General features: G+C 33.2%; 1 protein-coding gene across 1 annotated transcript in view; it reads left to right on the top strand.

Moving 5' to 3' along the window:
- The window catches only part of DCDC1 (doublecortin domain containing 1), a 544,066-nt gene that overhangs the window by 123,452 nt on the left and 399,712 nt on the right, over positions 1–20,902 (top strand). The window contains 1 exon segment of the mRNA XM_077114307.1: positions 11,591–11,757. Within this exon segment, the coding sequence (XP_076970422.1) occupies positions 11,591–11,757 (167 nt within the window).

The raw sequence follows: 20,902 nt of genomic DNA, 5'->3' as shown, positions 1-20,902 counted from the left end.
AGGATGGTATGGTTGCCCATGACAAACTCTGGGATCTGTCCTGTAAGTACTTGTTGAAGAGTGCCTTGAAAGCTACTGCTTTTTTCTTCTTTGCTCTGTATATATGTTATGTTATAAAATTTTAAAAGTTAAAAAAAAGATGCTATATACATTAAAACAAAGAAGGGGTTCTGAATTTTGTCAAATTACTTTTCTTCATCAATTGAGATATTCATGTATGTGTGTTTTTCCTTCATTCTGTTAACATGGTGTAGTACGTTAATTGATTTTCTTATGTTGAACCACCCTTGCATACTTGGGATAAATCCTACTTGATCATGGTATATAATTCTACTAATGTGCTGTTGAATTCAGTTTGATAATATTTTGTTGATGATTTTTGCATCATATTAATAAGAAATATTGGTCTGCAATTTTCTTTTCTTGTGATATCTTTATCTAGTTGAGGGTGATACCCTTGTTATTGAATAAGAAAGTGTTCCTTCTTCATTTTTTGGAACAGTTTGAGCAGAATTAAGTCTTCTTGGAATGTTTGGTAAAATTCCCTTGTGAAGCCATCTGCTTCTGTAGTTTTCTTTTTAAGAGGTTTTTGAATACTCATTCAATCTCTTTACTAGTTATTGGTTTGTTGAGATCTTCTATTTCTTCTTGAGTCACTGTAAATAGTTTGTGTGTTTCTAGGAATTTGTCCATTTCATGTAACTCACATATTTCCAACTGAGAGATGTCTTCTAACTACATCACTCTAGCAACTTTTTAAAAAGTGATCTTAGTCTGGGGGTGCAAGGGTAGTTCAGTGGTAGAATTCTCTTCTGTCATGTGGGAGACCTGGGTGTGAGTCCCGGTCCATGTACTTCCCCCCAAACAAACAAACAAACAAACAAAAATTCAATAAATGGTGATGCAATAATGGGATGCACACATGGAAAAATAATGAAATGTGACCCTGTCACACAGCATACAAAAAAAAAAGGGATCTTAGTTATAACTTTTCATACTGAATCAATGCTTAAATTTTTACTTTAGCCTGAAGGTCCTCCATAATTTAGTACCTGCCTACTTCCCTATCTTCACTTAATACTATTGCCCCATCCCTTTTACTATTTTTTTTTCCATTTCTCAAAAGTTTTATTCTCTCTCATGGTCCCATACCTTAGTATATAATGTTCCCTCTGCTTGAATTCTCTCTTGCCCTGTTTTTTTTGCAAGCTCTTCCCTATTTGTGTTAAGGTCTTAGTTTATATATTACTTCTTTTGGGAAGCTTTCCTGACATTGCCTTGCTCTTATCTCCTTTCTCCCCCCTTGTTTGGGTTGGATGCCCTGTTACATTCATAGCTCCATGTATGTGGCAATTTCACAACTGCAATTTATAAAACCGCTTGTAATTAATCAAAATATCTGTCACTATTGTCTTCCAGACTGTAAGTTCTAGAGGCAGAAATTTGATTTGTCTCATTCTCTGCTGTATTTCTATGTTTAGCACAGTGCTAAATATATATAGTCAAAATTGTAAAATAGTAGAAAAATAGAAATGCTCCCTTTGTCTGGGAAATTTGTACTTTGATCCTTTTGATGTCAGTGGAAGTTTCAGGATACCAAGAGACAAATCAAAAAACTTGTCCCTCAGTGAAATCAGAAAGAAAGATAGATGATAAAGACTGAGATGGTATAATCTAGGAATGCCTAGAGTGTATAATGATGGTGACTGAATGTACAAATTTTAAAAATCATTTTTGCATGAGGAAGAACATAGGAATGTCATTACTGCAGAGTGCTGAAAATTGATAGTAATTAATATTTAAAATTTTTAACTTATGTGTGAGACTAAAGCAGAAAATGTTCATTTGGTACAAAATTTATATTTTGACTAGTACATTTCCTAATATAACTTATGTAGACAGCTTAATTGAGCACCATAAGTACATGGAACCTTGAGTAGGGCATGAGATTTTGTTGGTTTGTCCAGAGTGATGCCCCAATAAATCCCAGAGTGATTTGAACAGTGAATAAAAAAGTATTTGCAAAGTCCCCTTCAGGGAATGGTGACAAAAGGGGAGAATTCAACTTCCTCAAGTTGAATTCTTGATATTCTCATAAGCAGTGCAGACAACCAAAGCAATAGGCTGAGCCCCCAATCTTGGGGTTTGTTCATATGAAACTTAACCCCACAAAGGATATGTCAAGCCTACTTAAAGTTAGGCCTAAGAGTCACCACCAAGAGAACCTCTTTTGTTGCTCAGATGTGGCCTTTCTGTCCAGCCACACAACAAGCAAACTCACTTCCTCCCCCTGTCTACATGGGACATGGCTCCCGGGGTGTGGACCTTCCTGGCAACATGGGACAGAAATCCTAGAATGAGCTGAAACTCAGCATCAAGGAATTGAGAAAACCTTCTTGACTAAAAGGAGGAAGAGTAAAATGAGGCAAAATAAAGTATCAATGGCTGAGAGATTCCAAACAGAGTCGAGAGATTATCCTGGAGGTTATTCTTACACATTAAATAGATATCACCTTGTTAGTCAAGATGTAATGGAGAGGCTGGAGGGAACTGCCTGAAAATGTAAAGAAACATTAGTCATGTTTCTTGAAAATGATTATATAATGATATAGCTTTCACAATGTGACTGTGTGATTGTGGAAACCTTGTGTCTGATGCTCCTTTATCTACCGTATCAACAGAAGAGTAAAACATATGGAATAAAAATAAATAATAGGGGAACAAATGTTAAAATAAACTTAGATTGAAATGCTAGTGATCAGTGAAAGGGAGGGGTAAGGGGTATGGTATGTATGAATTTTTTTCTGTTGTTTTTTTATTTCTTTTTCTGAATCGATGCAAATGTTCTAAGAAATGATCATGATGATGAATATGCAACTATGTGATGATATTGTGAATTACTGATTATATATGTAGAATGAAATGATCATATGTTAAGAATGTTTGTGCTTCTCTGTTTTCATATTTTTTTAAAAATTTAAAAATTAATAAAAAATTAAAAAACAAAACAAAACTTGTCTCTTATCCTTTGCCGTAAAAATGCCAGTACTACCATTTATTAGTAGTGATGCTCCTGCTGTGCCACATGTGGAATTCTGCAGTGGTCCAGGTAGTCCTGGACCCTGGAAATGGCATTGCTTTCTTGGCTGAAGGTGGGTTACTCAGAAGAGTTTGGCATGTACATTACTGTCAAGCTTTCATACAGGGACAGCTCTAGTTATGTGTGTATGAGAGTATATATTCACTTTGATTCTTTTTATTACTTTCTACAGGAAAGAACTTGTGGTTCTAAGGTAACATCCACTCAGCTCTTTTTTCCTCCCTTGTTTGTATACTATGCAACATTTTAAAAATGAAACATTTAAAAGCAAGAGATTGTGAATTCCAAATAGAGGATTTAAATCAGAGATTTGCGAGCATTGTGTGTCTCCTATCTTGTTGCAGTATACCGATTTATCTTGGAAGGGGCATACAGATTTGGCAGTACTCTGCTTAAGAGCAATAGATGGTAGCCACAGTCTTTTGAGACCTGCTCCCCATTAGAAGGAATAATCATTAAATGCTGGTATTGGAGAACTCAAGTCCCATGTAAGGGCTTTTCCCAAGACTCTCCCTCTCTGCTAATTAAATATAGGTTTACAGTGAATGATTCCATGTTGGGTACTAATGATTGCTGTTTATTTTTCTAAAGATCCATCAACCATTTACTTTATGATTTGTTCCAGAATATTTCAGAGAAGTAAAATCAAGCTTTTGGGTACAGTTTTTTCTTTTAAAAACTTGTACCTTTGCCTATCTTCAATCCTTTGTATCCCTTTCCTATTTTACCTTTATTTCTAAAATATTATGAAATGTAAAAATTTAAGTCTGTACTAGTGGTTATTAATCACCTCTTCTGACTCTTTAGGCAAAAGTTGGTTCATTTAAAGGCAGTAGTTTAGAGTTCTTTTGTATTGGAAAGATGCCTTTCAGCAGAAGTTTTCAGATCCTTCATTCAGATCCTATATTCCCTGTGACTTTGCCTTGGTTCCAGATTTTCTTAGGTTCTCATTGTCTCCTGGTGAGTTCCAGGCACCAAATTTGGGCTATCTTTGTCTCTGATCATAAAAGGAATGTACACAATGGTCACTAATTTATATTTCTGCTGTTGATCTATAGTAAATATTAAAGAATTTTGATAAAGGTTAATTAAAAGTTTTTTTGAGTGGTAGTTGGAAACCTCCCATTATAATCGGACCACTGTTACCTTTTATTAAATGTGTGAATACAGAATTGTGTGATATAAACAGTTATAAAGTATATCACTCATATCTACTCATAGACTCTTTTGCATTTGTCAGAAATTCCATTTTGAAATCTTGAAAGCATAGATTCTATTTTATATTCCTGAAGATACAAGATCATCACTCCTAGGTTTTGCTGGGTTAAACTTGCTTCAGTATTGCATGTAATTTTTAAACTACATTTTTTCTCTCTCCCCCTTATTGAGTTTGTCTTATCTTATGGTTTTTATACCTCTTATTTCTCAGCCTTTGAACTCTTAACAAAAAATCTTATTCTGATTCTAAATGACTCATCCATGGATCCTTGACTTTTTCATTATTAAAAAAAGTGCTATAATAAGTGTAATTGCAAATGAAAACAGTAGTCTAATTGTTACTGGGTGTTATGAAACTGTTTCTTGCAAAGCTCTGTTTTATAGATATTGATTCAGTAGATAATGGTTTTCTTCCTCCTAAGAATTCTGGGAAGAGAAATGGAATAGTAGACAAGAGTATGTAAGATGCTAATTGTGGAAGATTCTGTATCTGTAAAAACAAGCACAGGGAAATGCATATCAAAAGGGAGCCATCCGTTATAATTTTTAAAACTATCAAGACTCCTTTAGTTTACCACGTTTAAAATACATATTTTTATAACGTATATATTTTACATCCAAAATAAGATATTTAAATGTCAGTAAAATATTGACTTAACATTTGCCTTCAAGGAACACAGGCAGCTTTACCAGTATTATTCAATTCTGTGGTCTCTCTGATTTAGATATATACAGGCCAGGTATTATTATTATTACCATTTTGATATTTAAAATGAAAAGAAAAGAGAAGAAAAAGATTAGCTATGTGTTTTAAATTTGTATTTGTTGTGACTCTACAGTGTACCAGTAGGATTTGAGATATTTTGTAGTTAGCTTACTTTTGAATATTATTACACATGTAAGTGCTTAGTCTATTTGATTTTGCTCCCAAGTTTATTGTTTTCTCTTTTCCTACTGGTCAAAAGTTAAGTAGTGTTTCATTTAACACCACATGAGTTTAACTTTTTTGAAAGTTAATATAATGAAGAGCAATAAATGTAGAAATATAAAAATGTCAGTTATCACAGCAAGCAATTATGTAATCAAATTTCTAAAGGCACTTTTTCTTGTTTATAGTGGATTTATTTAGTTCTGAACATAGTGCTTTCTAAAACTAACCCTAAAAATATACTTTAAATCATTGCACAGAGTTTTAAAGTTTGCAAAATCATATATGTTCAATTATTGCGTATTGGTATAGGTTACTGCCACATAAATATAGTGTGCATACAGCTAATTATCACCATTTCTTTAACTAATTTTAAAGTTGCATATATATACTGATGGCAGCTAAGTTATTTGTACATTATTTATATGCCAAGGAGTTTGAGTTCACAATATGCTTGTATTTTCAAAGACATACAGTTTATTATTTTTGTTGACGAGAAAGGCAAAATTCAGATGATAGAATCCCAGCTTATTTCTACTTGTATAAATCAAATTATTTAAATAAATGAATTGTGTATGCTGACCTGTTCTACCAGTGTGCTACTGGGGGTATATGAAAAAACGATGTGCATGGTGGTGGAAGTAGAAAGAGGCATAAAGCGTATTGGAAAACTACCAAATGTCCCCTGCAAATGGGCCCTATTCAGAATCAGTAAGCGTATGATGAGTGAAGTGGTTTTGAATATCGCCTTTAGATTCCATGCTGTTACAAGGCCAGCCCCGAACATGGCAACTCTTATTTCCACACACAGTACCTCTTCACTCTCAATTTAACCCCAAAATCTGATGAACCCATTACTCCATACTTGATTTCATGGAACAAGGAGTAGATATAGTTACAAATGATCAATCACAAGCCGTGAACCAAAGCAGCAAGGCATTAACAATTCACACCATTTCGGTCCACTTGCTCAAGCAGAAGATGTGCCAGCATATTTAATGCACAGCTACTTCGTTCAGTTTAAGAAAAGACATGAATCAGGCTGCATTTTCAAAAAGGAAGGGACTTCCTAAGATTTCATACTTCCTAAGCCCCTAGTGGCAAATGTTCATCGACATATCAGCAATTAAAATAACCAGGTGTTCTCTAAAGGTCGCAATGTCTAAATTAAATTTTACTCAGGTAAAAACAATGTGACCTATGAAATTCTTTCCCCAAGTGCATCCCGGTTCTGTTTGATCCTATCATACAAATCAATGTCTCTTACAGCATGTATTATACACTTTAGACCCCACAGGCAATATGCCGTCAGTTTAATAGGATCACTGAAGAACTAAAGCAGCTGTGAAAGATTGCTGCAAGTATAGCAATCGTGAGCTTGTCATTTTGTTCAGTGGAGGAAAAATCCAAATTTGGGTAGGCATCGGTATTTAAGAAAATGACTGCTAAATCTTTTCTCATAAGAACCTTAGGGACAATAAAATTTGACATATAGCATGCAAACAAAGGTAACAGCAGCTGTTAGTTTAGTTTTGTTTAAATAAAAATACACTGATATTAAGTCAAGCAACATAGAAAACAGCTGTCCATCATTCAGTCTTTCAAGCAGACCGTAGTTTTGAGTGATTGGTTGCTCTGGGACTTTTCAACTAGTTGCTTTACAACTATTATCTAAAGCTGGATAAGGAGCAATAAAACACACACATACCTTGGTACTAGCTCTAAGTCCCTTCAGGCATTCTTTCTGAATTGGGTAGCAGTAACATCTTTTAAGAAATCACTGTTTCTTCTAAAAAAAGCTTTATGCATCAACTTCATTTTTAAATAAATACTGGAGCAGACCAAGGTGGCTCAGGGGCAGAGTTCTCGTCTGCCATGCCAGAGACCCTGGTTAAATTCCTGGTGCCTGCCCATATGAAAATAAATAAATAATAAATAAATAAATACTAATTAAATTTGTAGGAAATAGGGAAATTTCCAAATGTCTTAATGTATTTCAAAATGACATCCTGCTAACACTATCTGAGTTGTTAAAGGCTGAGATCTGAAATTTACTGCCATAGGGCATCTAGATATTTCTTTATGAGTAACTGGGCTCCAGGCAGTGCTCTTTTCTTTCATAGGCTTCCATCGTCTCGTGTACTCTGACTGAAAAGTGAAATTTACAAGTTATAATTCTGGATATTTGATTGTCATGAATTTTAATTTTCAATTGAAAGATGGTTATTGAAGGCTTTGATTATTTCCAGTCCTTTTTGAAAACACATTAATAAAAATCCTGATCTTTTTCACCTACCATAGTAGATTCAAATGCAGTAAGCAAAATAACTCTTAATGCAAGATGTTGTTTTGGAGAGAATGTATATTCCCTAGGGGTAGAACTTGGCAGAACGTTCAAGTCTGTATCTACTTCATAAGTTCCATTGGCTTCATGGTTGTTTGGCTTTTTGTCATTTACCGCTCCCACCATGTACCCCTCCCGTCATGCATCCAAATAATTTCAAGGTTTTTATCAGTAATTAACTGGTTTTAATATACGGACCTCTTGAAGACTGAACCGTTCATTTTCTTATTTTGCATTTGAACTCACTGTGTTAGCAGTTCTTAGAGGAAATTGCTATATTATTTAACACACTTATTTTGACTTTAGCCTAGTATTATTGCCCTATTATTTAATTTTTATTGTGAACCTTTTCCTATTATAGTATGATTTTTGACAAGATAGGAAAAGCACATAATGGTTTTCCGAGGTCTTTTTTTAATGCCCATCTCTGGCCCTCTCATGGCAGTTAATGCTTCATTATAAAATCTTATGGCTTCCTTTTTGTATTTTTTCCTCCTTAGTCTTCAAAAGAATTTGATGTGGAAAATTAAAATAAAGCAGTTGCTTATAGAATGTATCTTATTTTTTAGAGGAAAAAATCATCACATATACTAAATGTTCTTTGAAATTCTGGTATATTCATATTCATTGTTCAAGTTCTCATTAGCTCTTAGAAAGTTGCATATTTTAAGTGATTGTGTTTATTTGGATTCATGGTCCTAAAATTTAACTAAAAGACTACCCACAAAATACCTGTAGTAACATTTGTTCACCCAGTAAACATTTATTGAGCACTGCATTTATCAAGCTGAAAAGTGCCATATTCTCAAACTCCAAAGGGTTAACAATTTAGTGTTATATACCTAGTTATGTTTGAGGCCTTTCTTATGGCACATAGGAAGAAATACTTATGTGTACATAAATATTAAAGGAACATAGGGTAGTGGGAGCCAACTAGCCTTCGTGAATAAGGCAGTATTTCTGAGTAGCAATTTGAATAAGGAGAAGCACATGCTTGGGAAGACATGAAAATAGTATCTTGAGTTCAGTCCGTGGAAGATGTTTGTTTTTTTGTCATTGAGTGTCTACCGTGTGCTTTGCTAGCTCTTAACAACATCTTGGTTTATGATCTTTCCAAGGCTGAAAAGTGTCTATTGACCTTTCTAAAGCATTGCCCTTACTCCTTGCATGTCTTTATGCTATAGTTTTTTTTGTTTTGTTTTGTTTTTAGCAGAATAAAGATTTGCTTTAGAAAAGGAGCACTCTACATAGAAGAGAGAAGAAAACCATTGGTTAAGAACACTTATGAGCTCTTAATGGTGTAGAATATATGAATACCCACTAAAACAGTTAAAAATGATTCATACCTCTGTTACTTTCTTTATTTGTGGTTGAAAAGTCAAATGACTTTAAAAAATCAGTTATTCAATTAAATTTCCAAATTATCATTTTGGGACAAGACTCCTTTTTTATAGGGAGTTCTTTAATTCTGCTGTTTAATAAAATGTGTTTTCTCAATATAACACATTATGTTGGTTTATATTTCCTTTCTAAGTACTTAGACATATCATTTTCTGATGTTTTCTGTACCTTCCTAGTTAGTGGAAACATTGTTTGTTCTTGGAGTGTGCTTTGTCTTCCTTTTCAAGAAGATCATCAAAGTTACTAGTTTGCAGCTTCCAAAAAGAAAGAGCTGGTCTAATCCCTAGTTCAGAGGCTAACCTTTATTAGCACTCTCGTGGTTATAATGAGGGCCCTGCTTCCAGCAGGGAGATTCTGGAATACTGAACAGATTATTCAACAAGTTCAGAGCAGATTCTGAAGTCTCTTATAAACCCTGCTTGTGAATACTGCTTTTTTTGCTTTGCTGTTTCTGGTTTCCATAGTATTCCTAATTATATAAATCATGTGGAGCATGGGAGCTATTTTCTGCCCAATATCAATTCTGACACTACTTCAGTTTTGGTCAAATTATTTTTTTTAAGCTGTGTTTTTACTTAAATTCTTAAGTAAAAAATATTCTGAAAAAAGTAGAGGGCTGTGTTGGAAGTGTAGTAAATGCTGCTTTGGGATTCCTTGGGCTCATGTAAACAATTTGAAAGTTATTTAGTGACAGCATAGAAGAATAAGACTTTAAACTAGAGAATAGGATCACATTTTCTTAAATTCAAATTCAAGGTTAAATCTAGGGTGTAAATTATTTAAGTTTATTACCTACTTAATCCATTTAATTTTATTTGGATTCAACAGCAATTTAAAGTATTACTGTTCAAAAATTATATTAGGTTTAATGAGTGTATCAACTAAAAGGGCACAAATTAAAATCTAATACATAGTCAGATATGAATGTTGTAGCAGTAAACTGAAAGTGTTTATGATTCTTTGTTAAGTTTGTTTAGGAAAAATTATAATTGAGATTAATTTATACATTCTTTGAAAGATTGAAGAGTTATTCAGAAAATAAGTTAATTTGTCTTTTACTTTAACCTTTACTTTCATTTTTTTTGTAATATGTTATTTTATATATATTTGAAAAGTTTAAGGCATTTGTTGATGACAAAATGTAGGGGGAAAAAAGCATTTTCTCCAGGAGTGTAAAAATGAGACTGAGAGGTGAATTTCAGGAATTTATTTCTCCAACTGGATGAATGAGTTTCAGGCACACATTTGAGGTTGTTTAAGTAGCTATTGGGACATAATTTCCTTTTAACTCATTTATAGTAGGCTTAGAAAATTGTAAACTCTATATCCAACATTGTCCTTGGTGTTAAATATATCAGGCAGACTTTAAATTGTGCTTTGGTAGAGCGTTGTAGAACTTATTGCCATAAAATGCATAACTTTTTTACGAAGAGCAAAGTTCAGCAGAATACCAGTAGCGAAGGCCATTTGCATAACGCAGCTTCCCAGAAGCACAGCTGAACCTAATTGTAATTCAATTTCCAGATTGCTACGCTAGGCTTCTCTGCATAAAATATGCAACATATAACAAAACCAATGGCACAGACCTATTTTCTTTGCTGGTGATCTGCTTAATTCCTTTTCTTGTAGAAATATGTATCAGAATAAAGTACCCAAGCCATATAGCTATTTTGTGTATTTATGTCTGTGTCACATGCATACACTTAAGTAAACACCAAGTTAAAAAAAATACTTTCATTTTTCTGGTTCCCATGTGTACCTAAGATTTTATTGTTTATTTCTGTCTTTCAGAGAAAAATTAAATCTTGAAGAATGTTAGCTAGCTGCCGTTTTTTGACTATTCAACACTAGAAAGACTATATAAGTTAATCATGTGAAAAAATGTATAAACATGTCTGTCAAGTTCATAAGGATGTTGTACTACAGACTCACAAGTAAATATCTTTATCTGTTTACAAAAGACATGCTGGGATAGAATTCCTAAATCTTGGACTAGCTTATATCCCAGAAGCTTACAAAAAAAAGATATAATAAAACACTTGCTTAAGATTCTCCCCCTTATTTTTAAACAGTCATGCCATGCTGTTTTATGAGTTACTTAAGCAATGGCAACGAAAAGCCTAGAATAGGCTGGCTTATAAAAGTGTAGATTCTATTTTATGAATTTCCAGATGTGATGTTTTAGGTATATAGGCTCCTCTACGGGAAGCTATATACAGAACAACATGGACCTTACAATTTTATCAGGACAATGCAAGTAGATTTCAGCAAGGTTGGTTCCAACTCATCTGTGATAAATGAGAAGATAAGGCAATCAGTGCACACCATGACACTCTGTGCAGCTAGTTAGGCACACTTCAGAACTATTCAGGTGTGCTCACAAAGCTTATGAGTCTTGCATGGGGGGAGGGGGTGTCTCAATATAAATACATCCTTCATGGTGGCCACTAGTAATGCAAGAATTGCCTCTCTAAGACTTAATCCAGGTCAGATATAAATAATAGATGTTAAGAGTAAGCTCTGGTGTTGGGACTGTGTTCCAGGCAGTGTATTTTGGTTGGGTCAAAAGAATGTATTTTCCCTTCTTTCTCTTGCATAGTTCCTCTGCTTGAAAAATGCTTACAAAATTCCATCACACCTTTGCGAGGACCAGTTTGGGTCTCTAAGGGAGAAGGTTTCAGCCCCTCAGGAGCTAAGATGTACATCCAAGGAGTTCTTTTGGCCTTGTACCAACGATTAAAGTCTGCAAAACTATATTATAAGCAGGTGAGTCATCCCTTTTTAAAAACTGCTTTATTATATTTTCTAAAATGTACTTGGTTGTATAGAGGCGATGATTGGCACAGTGTCATAAAAGAACTGTGACATGTATTTTGAGAGCTCAGTGCCCGTTAGGGAGCCAAAATGCTTCTGTAATCTCAAAGCCAGCAATAATGGGGCTAATTGTATCTGTCGTTTGGTATGGGATGTCATATGTCTCATCTTTCTGCTGCATACTGTGCAAAGCGAAGGCAACTCCTTATGCAGAAATTCTATAGACAGTGACTTTAAATAAGAAAATGAATAGCTCCTAAGGCATTGAAGGTTTAAATGCTCAGCTTTTTTTTTTTCTTCAGTGTGAAATCAGACTTGCTATTGTAGAAGTTGTGCTAAGATATAACAAATCGTATTCTGAGAAATGAAATTGTGATTTAACTTCGTGTCAAGAGTAACTTACTTCATTTGTGCTGATTTAGCATGTGTGTTTTAGGAACTGAAAGTATAGAAACAGAATTAATGTATTTGAACCAGGTTGAACTAAATTTTGTCCTTTGATTTTGATATATCAGTCCAAATGATATATATGTCTGTGTATAAAGACTGTAGCATTTTTATAAATACTTAGAAGAACTTTGAGCTAAAGTAGAATTCACAGTCTAAAGCAGAATAATTTATGCCATCTATAAAATAAAAAGGGAGCTGCCACATTTTTAAAACCCTTTTACATTTGGTATTAAGTTAGGCATACATTTTACCATTTAAATAAGGACTAGGTTTTGCATTTCTAACTGGGAAGTTCCAGTTCAGAACTGGGCTCATTATCTCAGGCCACAGCCTGCTGAAAAATGAATATTTTGAAAGCATCATGCTATTATTCTCTGGGTGCAGGGGGAAGGGTATGGGAAATAGGAAGCCAGGCTCAGTGTTCACACAGCACCTCCTGCTGTCTGGTTCGGACAAGAACAACTTGCACTGACTTTGGAAGAAGGTATTAAACTAAGGTATCCAGAAGCTAACAAGAAACATCTTCACATGAAAAACTTTTATTTGCAAAATGTGATTGGTTTGCCTACTTAAATAATTTCAGTGGATAAGAACAGTATTAATAGTTATCATAGATAAGACTATAACAATAAACATGAAAGAATAAAAATCAAAACTTATTTTAAATGTTCTTTGTTAAGCTGATTATACAAACTGGTGTAACAATATTTTTATCGTATATAGATTAAATTGTTTTGACTGAAATATTCTTTCACTGATTTTAAAATATAACAGTATTTTAAATGGATTTTGACCAACTAAGTTATGAGCATTTATTTGGTAATATGGGTTGATTCCTCTATAGAGAGTTTAAAATTATTCAGTGTTGAAGAAAATATGAGGACGTTCTCCAATACAAGAAAAGTACTGTTTAAATCAAAGCTAAAGAAAAATTTAAAATTTTCTAAGTTTTATTAAAAGTGAAGGTGTCAGAGATAAGAAGCAGCTCAGAAAAGTAATTATGGTATATTTTTCTTCCACTGTCCTAAACATTTAAAATTTAAATAGGCATTACCAGCTGTACTATATCTGAAAAAGGGTTCTGTGTACAGAATTACATTAAGAAGTACTTAGTGCTTTGATATTTAAAACTTCAGTATAAGTCAAATTGATGAAAAGACTGTATTAAAATGAATGATAAATGTCAATATGAACATAAATTAAGGTTTTTAATAATCCTGGAGATTGTCTACATTTGATGAACCAGTAAAGCTTTCAACATTACACCAAATTTAAGAATATTTAAAAACCTAGGCTCTGCCATTCCTAACTAAACTTTTTTCTTTTACTAAGTTTAAATAACTTAAAACTGTGCACTCAGCAGTTTAATATACTTGTTAGTTTTTATTTTCAGATATAAAAATAATTAGAAATTTGTCTATTATACATTCCCATTTCTTTCAGATATACTCAATTGTATGTATTCTTGAGTCTCTTTTCTTTTTGTATTATAAATAATGACTTATTTAAAATTATTTGCAATGCCTAGGGAAATCACTGTAGTGGTACTATTATCAGATCATGAGTGGTTAAGTGTTAAGCCTGCTGTAACTTTGTGTGTAGGATTTCTTAGCAAATATCCCTCTTAGCATTAATGAAATTAATTGAACTGCATTTGCTTCATCTAACCTTAGGGATAATCTTTCTATTTAGTTTTCTTAAGATTTTGTTATGGAATCATTAGATAAATAAAATGGAGATGGAGGATGATTCCTATTTCCTTAATAAATCTAAGCTTATACATTATAAGACAATATTAACTCTTGATATCATTCCATTTATTCCACTTGTGAGAGCCCACATAAAAACAACAATATTGTGTTGTTGGGATTCTGCCAAAAGATTATAAACTTTAAATGGAGGTTTTGGCATTCCCACAGGAAATTTCTTTTAAATAAATTTGAGAATACAGCTTTAAATGAAAATGCAGATCAGCTGGTTTTATGTTTGCAAACTTACTCATTTTTCAGTTTTTAACTTTAGCTTGTCTATTACAGTATGCAACTGAATTAAACACACTACATTGGGGTGCTCTTAAATATATATTGATTAATTTATATGAGAATGAGATATTATATGTAGGACAGCAAAAAGTCACTTAGTTTTACATTTATGACATTTATTTTCTTGAAAGTAGAAACATCTTAGAAATTGCTCAGAGCGAAGCAGACTCTATTTAATCGGTAATCTTTGAAATAGCATAAATGTGCTCCTACGAAATGCAGTTAACACTTTCAGCGACGGGGGCTGTTCCATCTCATTAGCATTCTTGTTATGTACTGGTGCTGTTGGTGGGGGTGTTGAAGTAGGAATGCCATTGTGTCGAGTTCCAGTGTTTGGGAACAAACACTGCTGTGGAAGGAATGTGTGAAAAGGCCACAGTCCTGTCAGTGAATGAGGAAGGCTGTGCTTTCTGTGTGCTTCAAGCAGGGAAGCTGTCATTCATAGCCCTAACACAGCTAAACAGAGGCCAAAACACAAGCCTGCACTACCTTTTAAAATGATATTAGCGATTTTTAAACATGATCTTCTTTATTTATGATCCTATATAGAGCTTTTAGTTGCTGTCAGTAAACAAAATATATGTCAGTCTGTTCAGAAACACTGAAGAGATGCATAAAAGTCCATGGAATGGTGCCAGGCAGCTATATAAATAATGATTCCGAATGGCTGATGGACAGTCTTGAGTACAACATTATTTTTGGGAACCATTCATTTCTGGAAATGTCTTCACAATTTACATCCTCTTTTGAGTTTTTTCGCCCCAATCAGAAATTCCTGGATATTGTTATATGATAAACACAGAGCACTTTGGAAAAAACATAGTTTTTAAAGAGCTTATCAACTTATGTTTTCAATCATTTAGAGCTTGACAATTGTTATAGATTGTAGTGTCATTTCCGAAATTCAGAGAGAAACAAAGAAAATGAGCATTTAACTATATATGTATCTTGATAACTACCATCGTAATTATGAAGATAATCATAGTCCCTGTGGTAAAGATATGAAAAGATGCTTCTGCTGTGGATTTAAGAAGTTTGAAGGAACTTTTAACTCTACTCCTGGTTTCTAGCACTTTGGAAAAAATGATCAATTTTGTGATTAAATTTTAGCTGGATTACTTAAAAAAAAATGAACAAAAAAATTCCTCAATGTTTCCTGAAGTCCTTGGGCATTTTCTGAACTTTGGCAGTATCATTGATAAAACACTGGCAATTTTGATTTATGTCTGAAGCTGCAGGTAAACTTTTTATTTCTGAAATTTTACTTTGTAAATGTGTACTTGGGCTATTTGTAAGAGGTGATTACTTAACAAAGTGTGTTGAAAACTATCAACTTTTGCCTGAGTGATATAAATATTTTGGGTATGTGTGTCTATATATGGTCTTTTGTTCATTAATCTAAGCAAGTTTCTCTTTTCAATGCTATAAAATGCTATTTCTAAAAAAATCCCATATTTGATACATTAGGTTTAGAAATCTCAGATATTGAATTTTTGTTTCAAAAATTAGGTTTCACTTCTAAATTGGAACCCTATTGTGACTTTATTTTTTGGGTATATTGTTAGATGAAGAAATGGCCATCTAATTTCAACATATATTGGTTTAAAACTGAAATTTATTTTATTGATACATTAACCTAAGCTCAACCCAAAAAACTATATTTTGTTAAAATATTTGTATAGGTTAATGTTCGCTCATTTTACCCATATTTTCAAAAATTTGATACTTAGATATCAGATCAATAATAATAATGATAATGCTATTCAGAATAGATTCTGTTCAAAATAGGCTGGAATCACATTTTGTGCTGACAGAATTTGTTTATTGAAGGAAGGTATTTTTAAAGGAATGTTAGTATTTTAATTTCCCATAAAAGAAGTGCTGAAAGTTTGCCTTTCAAGATTCTGCGTCAATCAAAATCATTTATTGGCCCCAATAACTATTGAAGAGTAAATACTTATTTCTCTTTTATATATATATATGTATATAATTGGGCTATTTTCTTGATTTGGCCTTCATGGGGCAATACGTCAAATGTTGCAATTTTGAGCAAAACTTCCTGATGTCCTTTGAAACCTTGGAACAAAATCTATAATATATAAACATAACTTACTATTAAAAACATGACAATAGTGTTTTGGTCATTTTGAAACGAAAACCACTTCTGAAGGTTTTGATAAGTAATTTTTTAGAATATTGGGTTGTTTGTAGATTTGAGTGATTGTTGATTTTTTTTTCCTTGAAACCAAGCTGCATTCTAGTTACTTGAAGTATTTTAAGAACCTTAAACTTGTGTCTTTTTCTAAGTGTCATGCTTTGAGCAGGCCTAACATCAGTTAAATGAAGTGAAAATTGCATTCTTGTCTTGATAGAGATGAAAATGGATTTCTGGTCATGAAATAGATGTAGTTGTCACTTTTTAAAAAAGGTGTCAGCAGTTTGCTTCAGCGAGTAAGGTGCCAATTCAGTATGGCAGTAAACTTGTGATCTGAGCAATCAATAAAATGCTTCAATAACTTCTGCTTCATTACACTTATAATAAGAGGCTATAGATCCGTGGCACATAAAATGTTGATAAAGAGAATATGTGGGGACTGACTGTGACAATTTTCTTGAAAGTACAGTAAGTGCAATATTGCCATCTAGAGTTTGTGCATAGGTAATTATTACAGAAAGGAAAAACCTGACAGTGGAATAAAACAAGAAATGATATTGAACTACCGTATATTTGCCATCACTTGTCCATGACACATTTATCTTTATGGAACAGTTCATTTGACTTACCATAATGCTGTTTAGGTCAGGAGAAAAATTTTTTAATGTGTGTTTTTCTCTAATTTTCTTGGATTTGTACTCCCAAATGTCAAATACATGTCTCCGATTCAAAATTGACCTTTTTACCATAAAACTATTTATTAAATAACTCAGTTTGGGAAAAAATTTAGACTTAGAGACTTTTTCTTTGCATAATTTCAGTCATATGAATAGAGCTCTTTATTAACATATTAGTAGGGTGGCCTTTCAAATAAAAAATTATCTATATTAATAAACAATTCTTTAAAAATGAAAGTCAACTTATTTTTCTTTTTTCCAATCCATGGACACAATATGTCCATTTCACCAGGAAAATAAAGTGGAGGTAGGTTTTTGGAAGATGCTGTTGTCTGAACAAAGAAATGCATAAATCTGGTTCATCCATTTGTACACTGGCTATGGAGAAAGTTGTTTCAGTGGAAGAGTTCAAAACAGGATACAAGTAGTAGCTATAAGTTCAGAAACATTAAGTAACTTGAATGTATCACACAATAGAAATAATTGAGCACTAGCAGCCTGCAAAAGCCTCCTAATTCTGTCAGTGCAAAGACTCACTCTAACAGGACTTGCAAGGCAAATTCAACTTATTTTTAAAATGGTTTAAAAATAAATATATTTTATCTAAAAACTGTTGAACTTTTTCTGCAATATTCATGAAAGGAAGGTAGGCTTCCCTGTTTATATAATTGTGACTTTTGATGAAGTGTAAACTCCATTTGGAGATTGCTAATATGTCTTTCATCTTTAAATCAACACTTTAAAAAGTATTAGTAACCACTTTATTTTTCTTGATTAATTAAACAATATTTAAATCACTTCATTTTACAATAATTTTTGAATGAACTCATATTGAAAAAATACATTTTTAAATAAGCATTATTGAGCTCTTTCTCCCTCTGAATGTAATCACTGAAAATGTCAGTTATATAACAGAAAACTTAAAAAAATCTGAATATGTTGTATAATACTTAATTTAGATACAGTAAATTTAATATGGATATGGATTGACTAAATAAGTAAAGTTAACTAATCTGGACACCAAAGGGTTATTTCCTTGATTCTTCCACTTACCTAATTTTTTATTTGTATAGATAGCTTTTGTAGGTCTGTGGGCCTAGGTCTTCATGTTTCCCTGAGACTAGTAATTTGACATTAATATATTAGTAATGCATTTTTAAAAATAGTGGTACACTATTCTGATAATTTGTGTTCTCTTATATCTGCATGTAAATGACGTCTACATTGTATAAGATGGAAATAACATTTATTTCTCCTTCTGATCAAAATTCTGTCCTTAAAAATCCTAATATATTATTAAATGTACTTATTTTTAATTTAAAATAATTCTTTAACTAGATGAAGAAACCTTATTTTGAAAATTTTAATTGTGCTGAGTAGAAAATGTTGCATTTACAAACCTCCAAATAAGTATAGAATTGTTCTGGTACAGTAAGTGAAAGTAGACCTGCCTAATTTCTTTAAATTACTCAGCCACCTTCGGGTATTATTGCTTATGACTCTTTTAAAATGTGAATAAATTTTATAGCGTTACAGCAGCAAAGTGAAAGAGTGCCTTTGATAGATTCCCTGAAAGTTTCAACACCCACAGGTATTATTTGTAAGGAAACAATCAGGCCAAGCCTTCAGCTGGTTAGAGAGGGCACAGCATTCTATCTTCACCTGGCGTTCTGTCTGTTCCTAGGCCCCCTGCCTGCAGATCCTTCCTCCCCAAACAATAATGCTCACTGAGAGGTTTGTGTGAACGGACAAGAATATGATTTTTTCCCCCTAGAACTACAGCAGTACAGGAGACACATTCTTAGTGGGGGTGGAGTGGGTGGTGGGTGGTGGGTGGGTGGGTGTGTTCCTGGAAACCAATTGTCCTGAGGATTGAGTGGGATTTTCTATTTGTAATTCAAATTGATGGATGTTGTCAGTGATTGCTAGTTAACATCTTTGATTATTAAGAAGTTTGACTAATGATTGATGAAAGGGAGACTCTTAAGTGCAAACGTTTTGGAAATCATTGCCTTATTTCATTTTATTCAGAGGCATGTAGTGGTTTCTTCTCATCTGTTGTTGCTGTTAATTAATAGCATTAGCTTGAATAAACATCAATCATTACAACAAATTACTGATTTCAAATAATGTAATTCATTATTTTCTCATATTCTATACATGTAGCAAAACTGGAAATGCATATAACATTAATTTATTGCTTTCTTCATCAAATTTTGTCAAGTTAACTATGGCAGAAAATTAATGTTACATAATTTCCTAATGAATAAGCTAATCAGCATCCTCTCACATTTTTAAGTGATTTTAAGTTTCTAAACATAGTCAACCATGCATGGAAAAAGGATACATCAAGAGTGCATTTATTAAAACTGAATGTATGTCCTGGTAAGTAAATGTTGAAAGTTTCAGGGAATGATATCATAAATAAAAAGTGCTGGAAAGATCCAAGCCCTCAGCCTTGGCAAATCACAGGTGAATGATATCTTCTAGAGCTTTACTGACTAATACGATCACCGCTATTACCATGTGGCTTTCAAATTTTTAATTAATTAGATTTAAAATTAAATTAAGAAATGAGTTTCACTTTCCACATTCAAATGCTCAGTAGCCACATCATCACTGAAACTTCTTTGGGTAGTGCTGTTCTAGAAGAAAGAAATTCTGTCAGATACCCCTACAGTACTTCTGGCGTTGGATCCTCCTTTCTATGATTAACCAAATGAGACATAGTATTTTAATGTATTTGTATTTAATTCAGTATTGGGTCAATAAGGGAATCTAGTTTTCACAAAACAAAATTGTGGGGAAAAAAAAGCCAAAACCCCACATAGGTGACCATCTATTTACCATCTAACCACCAGGTGGACACCTTTAGGCCCTTCAGTGTCTTTTAGGATCTTCTGCACAGATCTATACAATGTAGTACCCTTAGGGGCTAGGATTCTGCAATCTCTGATTTAACCTTCTTTTGTTTGATGAGAAAAGATCTCTTCCCCCCAAAGGAAATAATTAGAGAACCAAACAAGGCAGAATTTATATGATGAAGCTTTGAGGACTTACGTGCTCCATGGAAAATACAGGAGAACTATCTAAGACCTTGTCCTCTTGTTCTTGGAGACAAGGCATAACCACTTGAAACTATTAGAAATATGCTTATCAGTATATAATTATATGCTTAAATCCATGCTATGGGAATTTAGATAAAATAAAGATTAGTAAAGAAACAGAATGAAAGAGGCCATCTAATCCTAACATTTCATGTCATAGATAATAACAAGAGTAATTACAGAAATAATAATGAACTACCTCATTGGATTATTGTGAGAAGTAAATAGTTAATGCCTGTAAAACTCTTGAAACAGTATCTGTGGCATAATAAGTAGTTCAGTAGGTGTTAGCTATCATCATCATCATCATTAATATCTTAAATAAGGTAACTGAAATTCAGTGGCAATAAGATACTTGCCGGAGATGACAGAAGATGTACTTCATTAACTTAAGTTTGGGGAGGGTTTGAAAAAGAGACTCATATAGGCAGTGGTGTGATGTTGGGAGTAAGCAAGACATCATCTTTAGACAGATTATACTTGTTATCAAGGTTAACAATAAGGTTATTGGTGATCTTTGGAAGATAATGAAACCTTAGGGTTAAAAGAAAGAATTGACGTTGAGGGTGGGCCATGGTGGCTCAGCTGCAGAGTTCTCGCCTGCCATGCCAAGATCCAGTTTCAATTCCCGGTGCCTGCCCATGCAAAAAAAAAAAAAAAGAATTG

Source organism: Tamandua tetradactyla, chromosome 8, assembly GCF_023851605.1.
Source record: "Tamandua tetradactyla isolate mTamTet1 chromosome 8, mTamTet1.pri, whole genome shotgun sequence".
NCBI lineage: Eukaryota > Metazoa > Chordata > Mammalia > Pilosa > Myrmecophagidae > Tamandua > Tamandua tetradactyla.
This window is presented reverse-complemented; position numbering and strand designations above follow the sequence as displayed.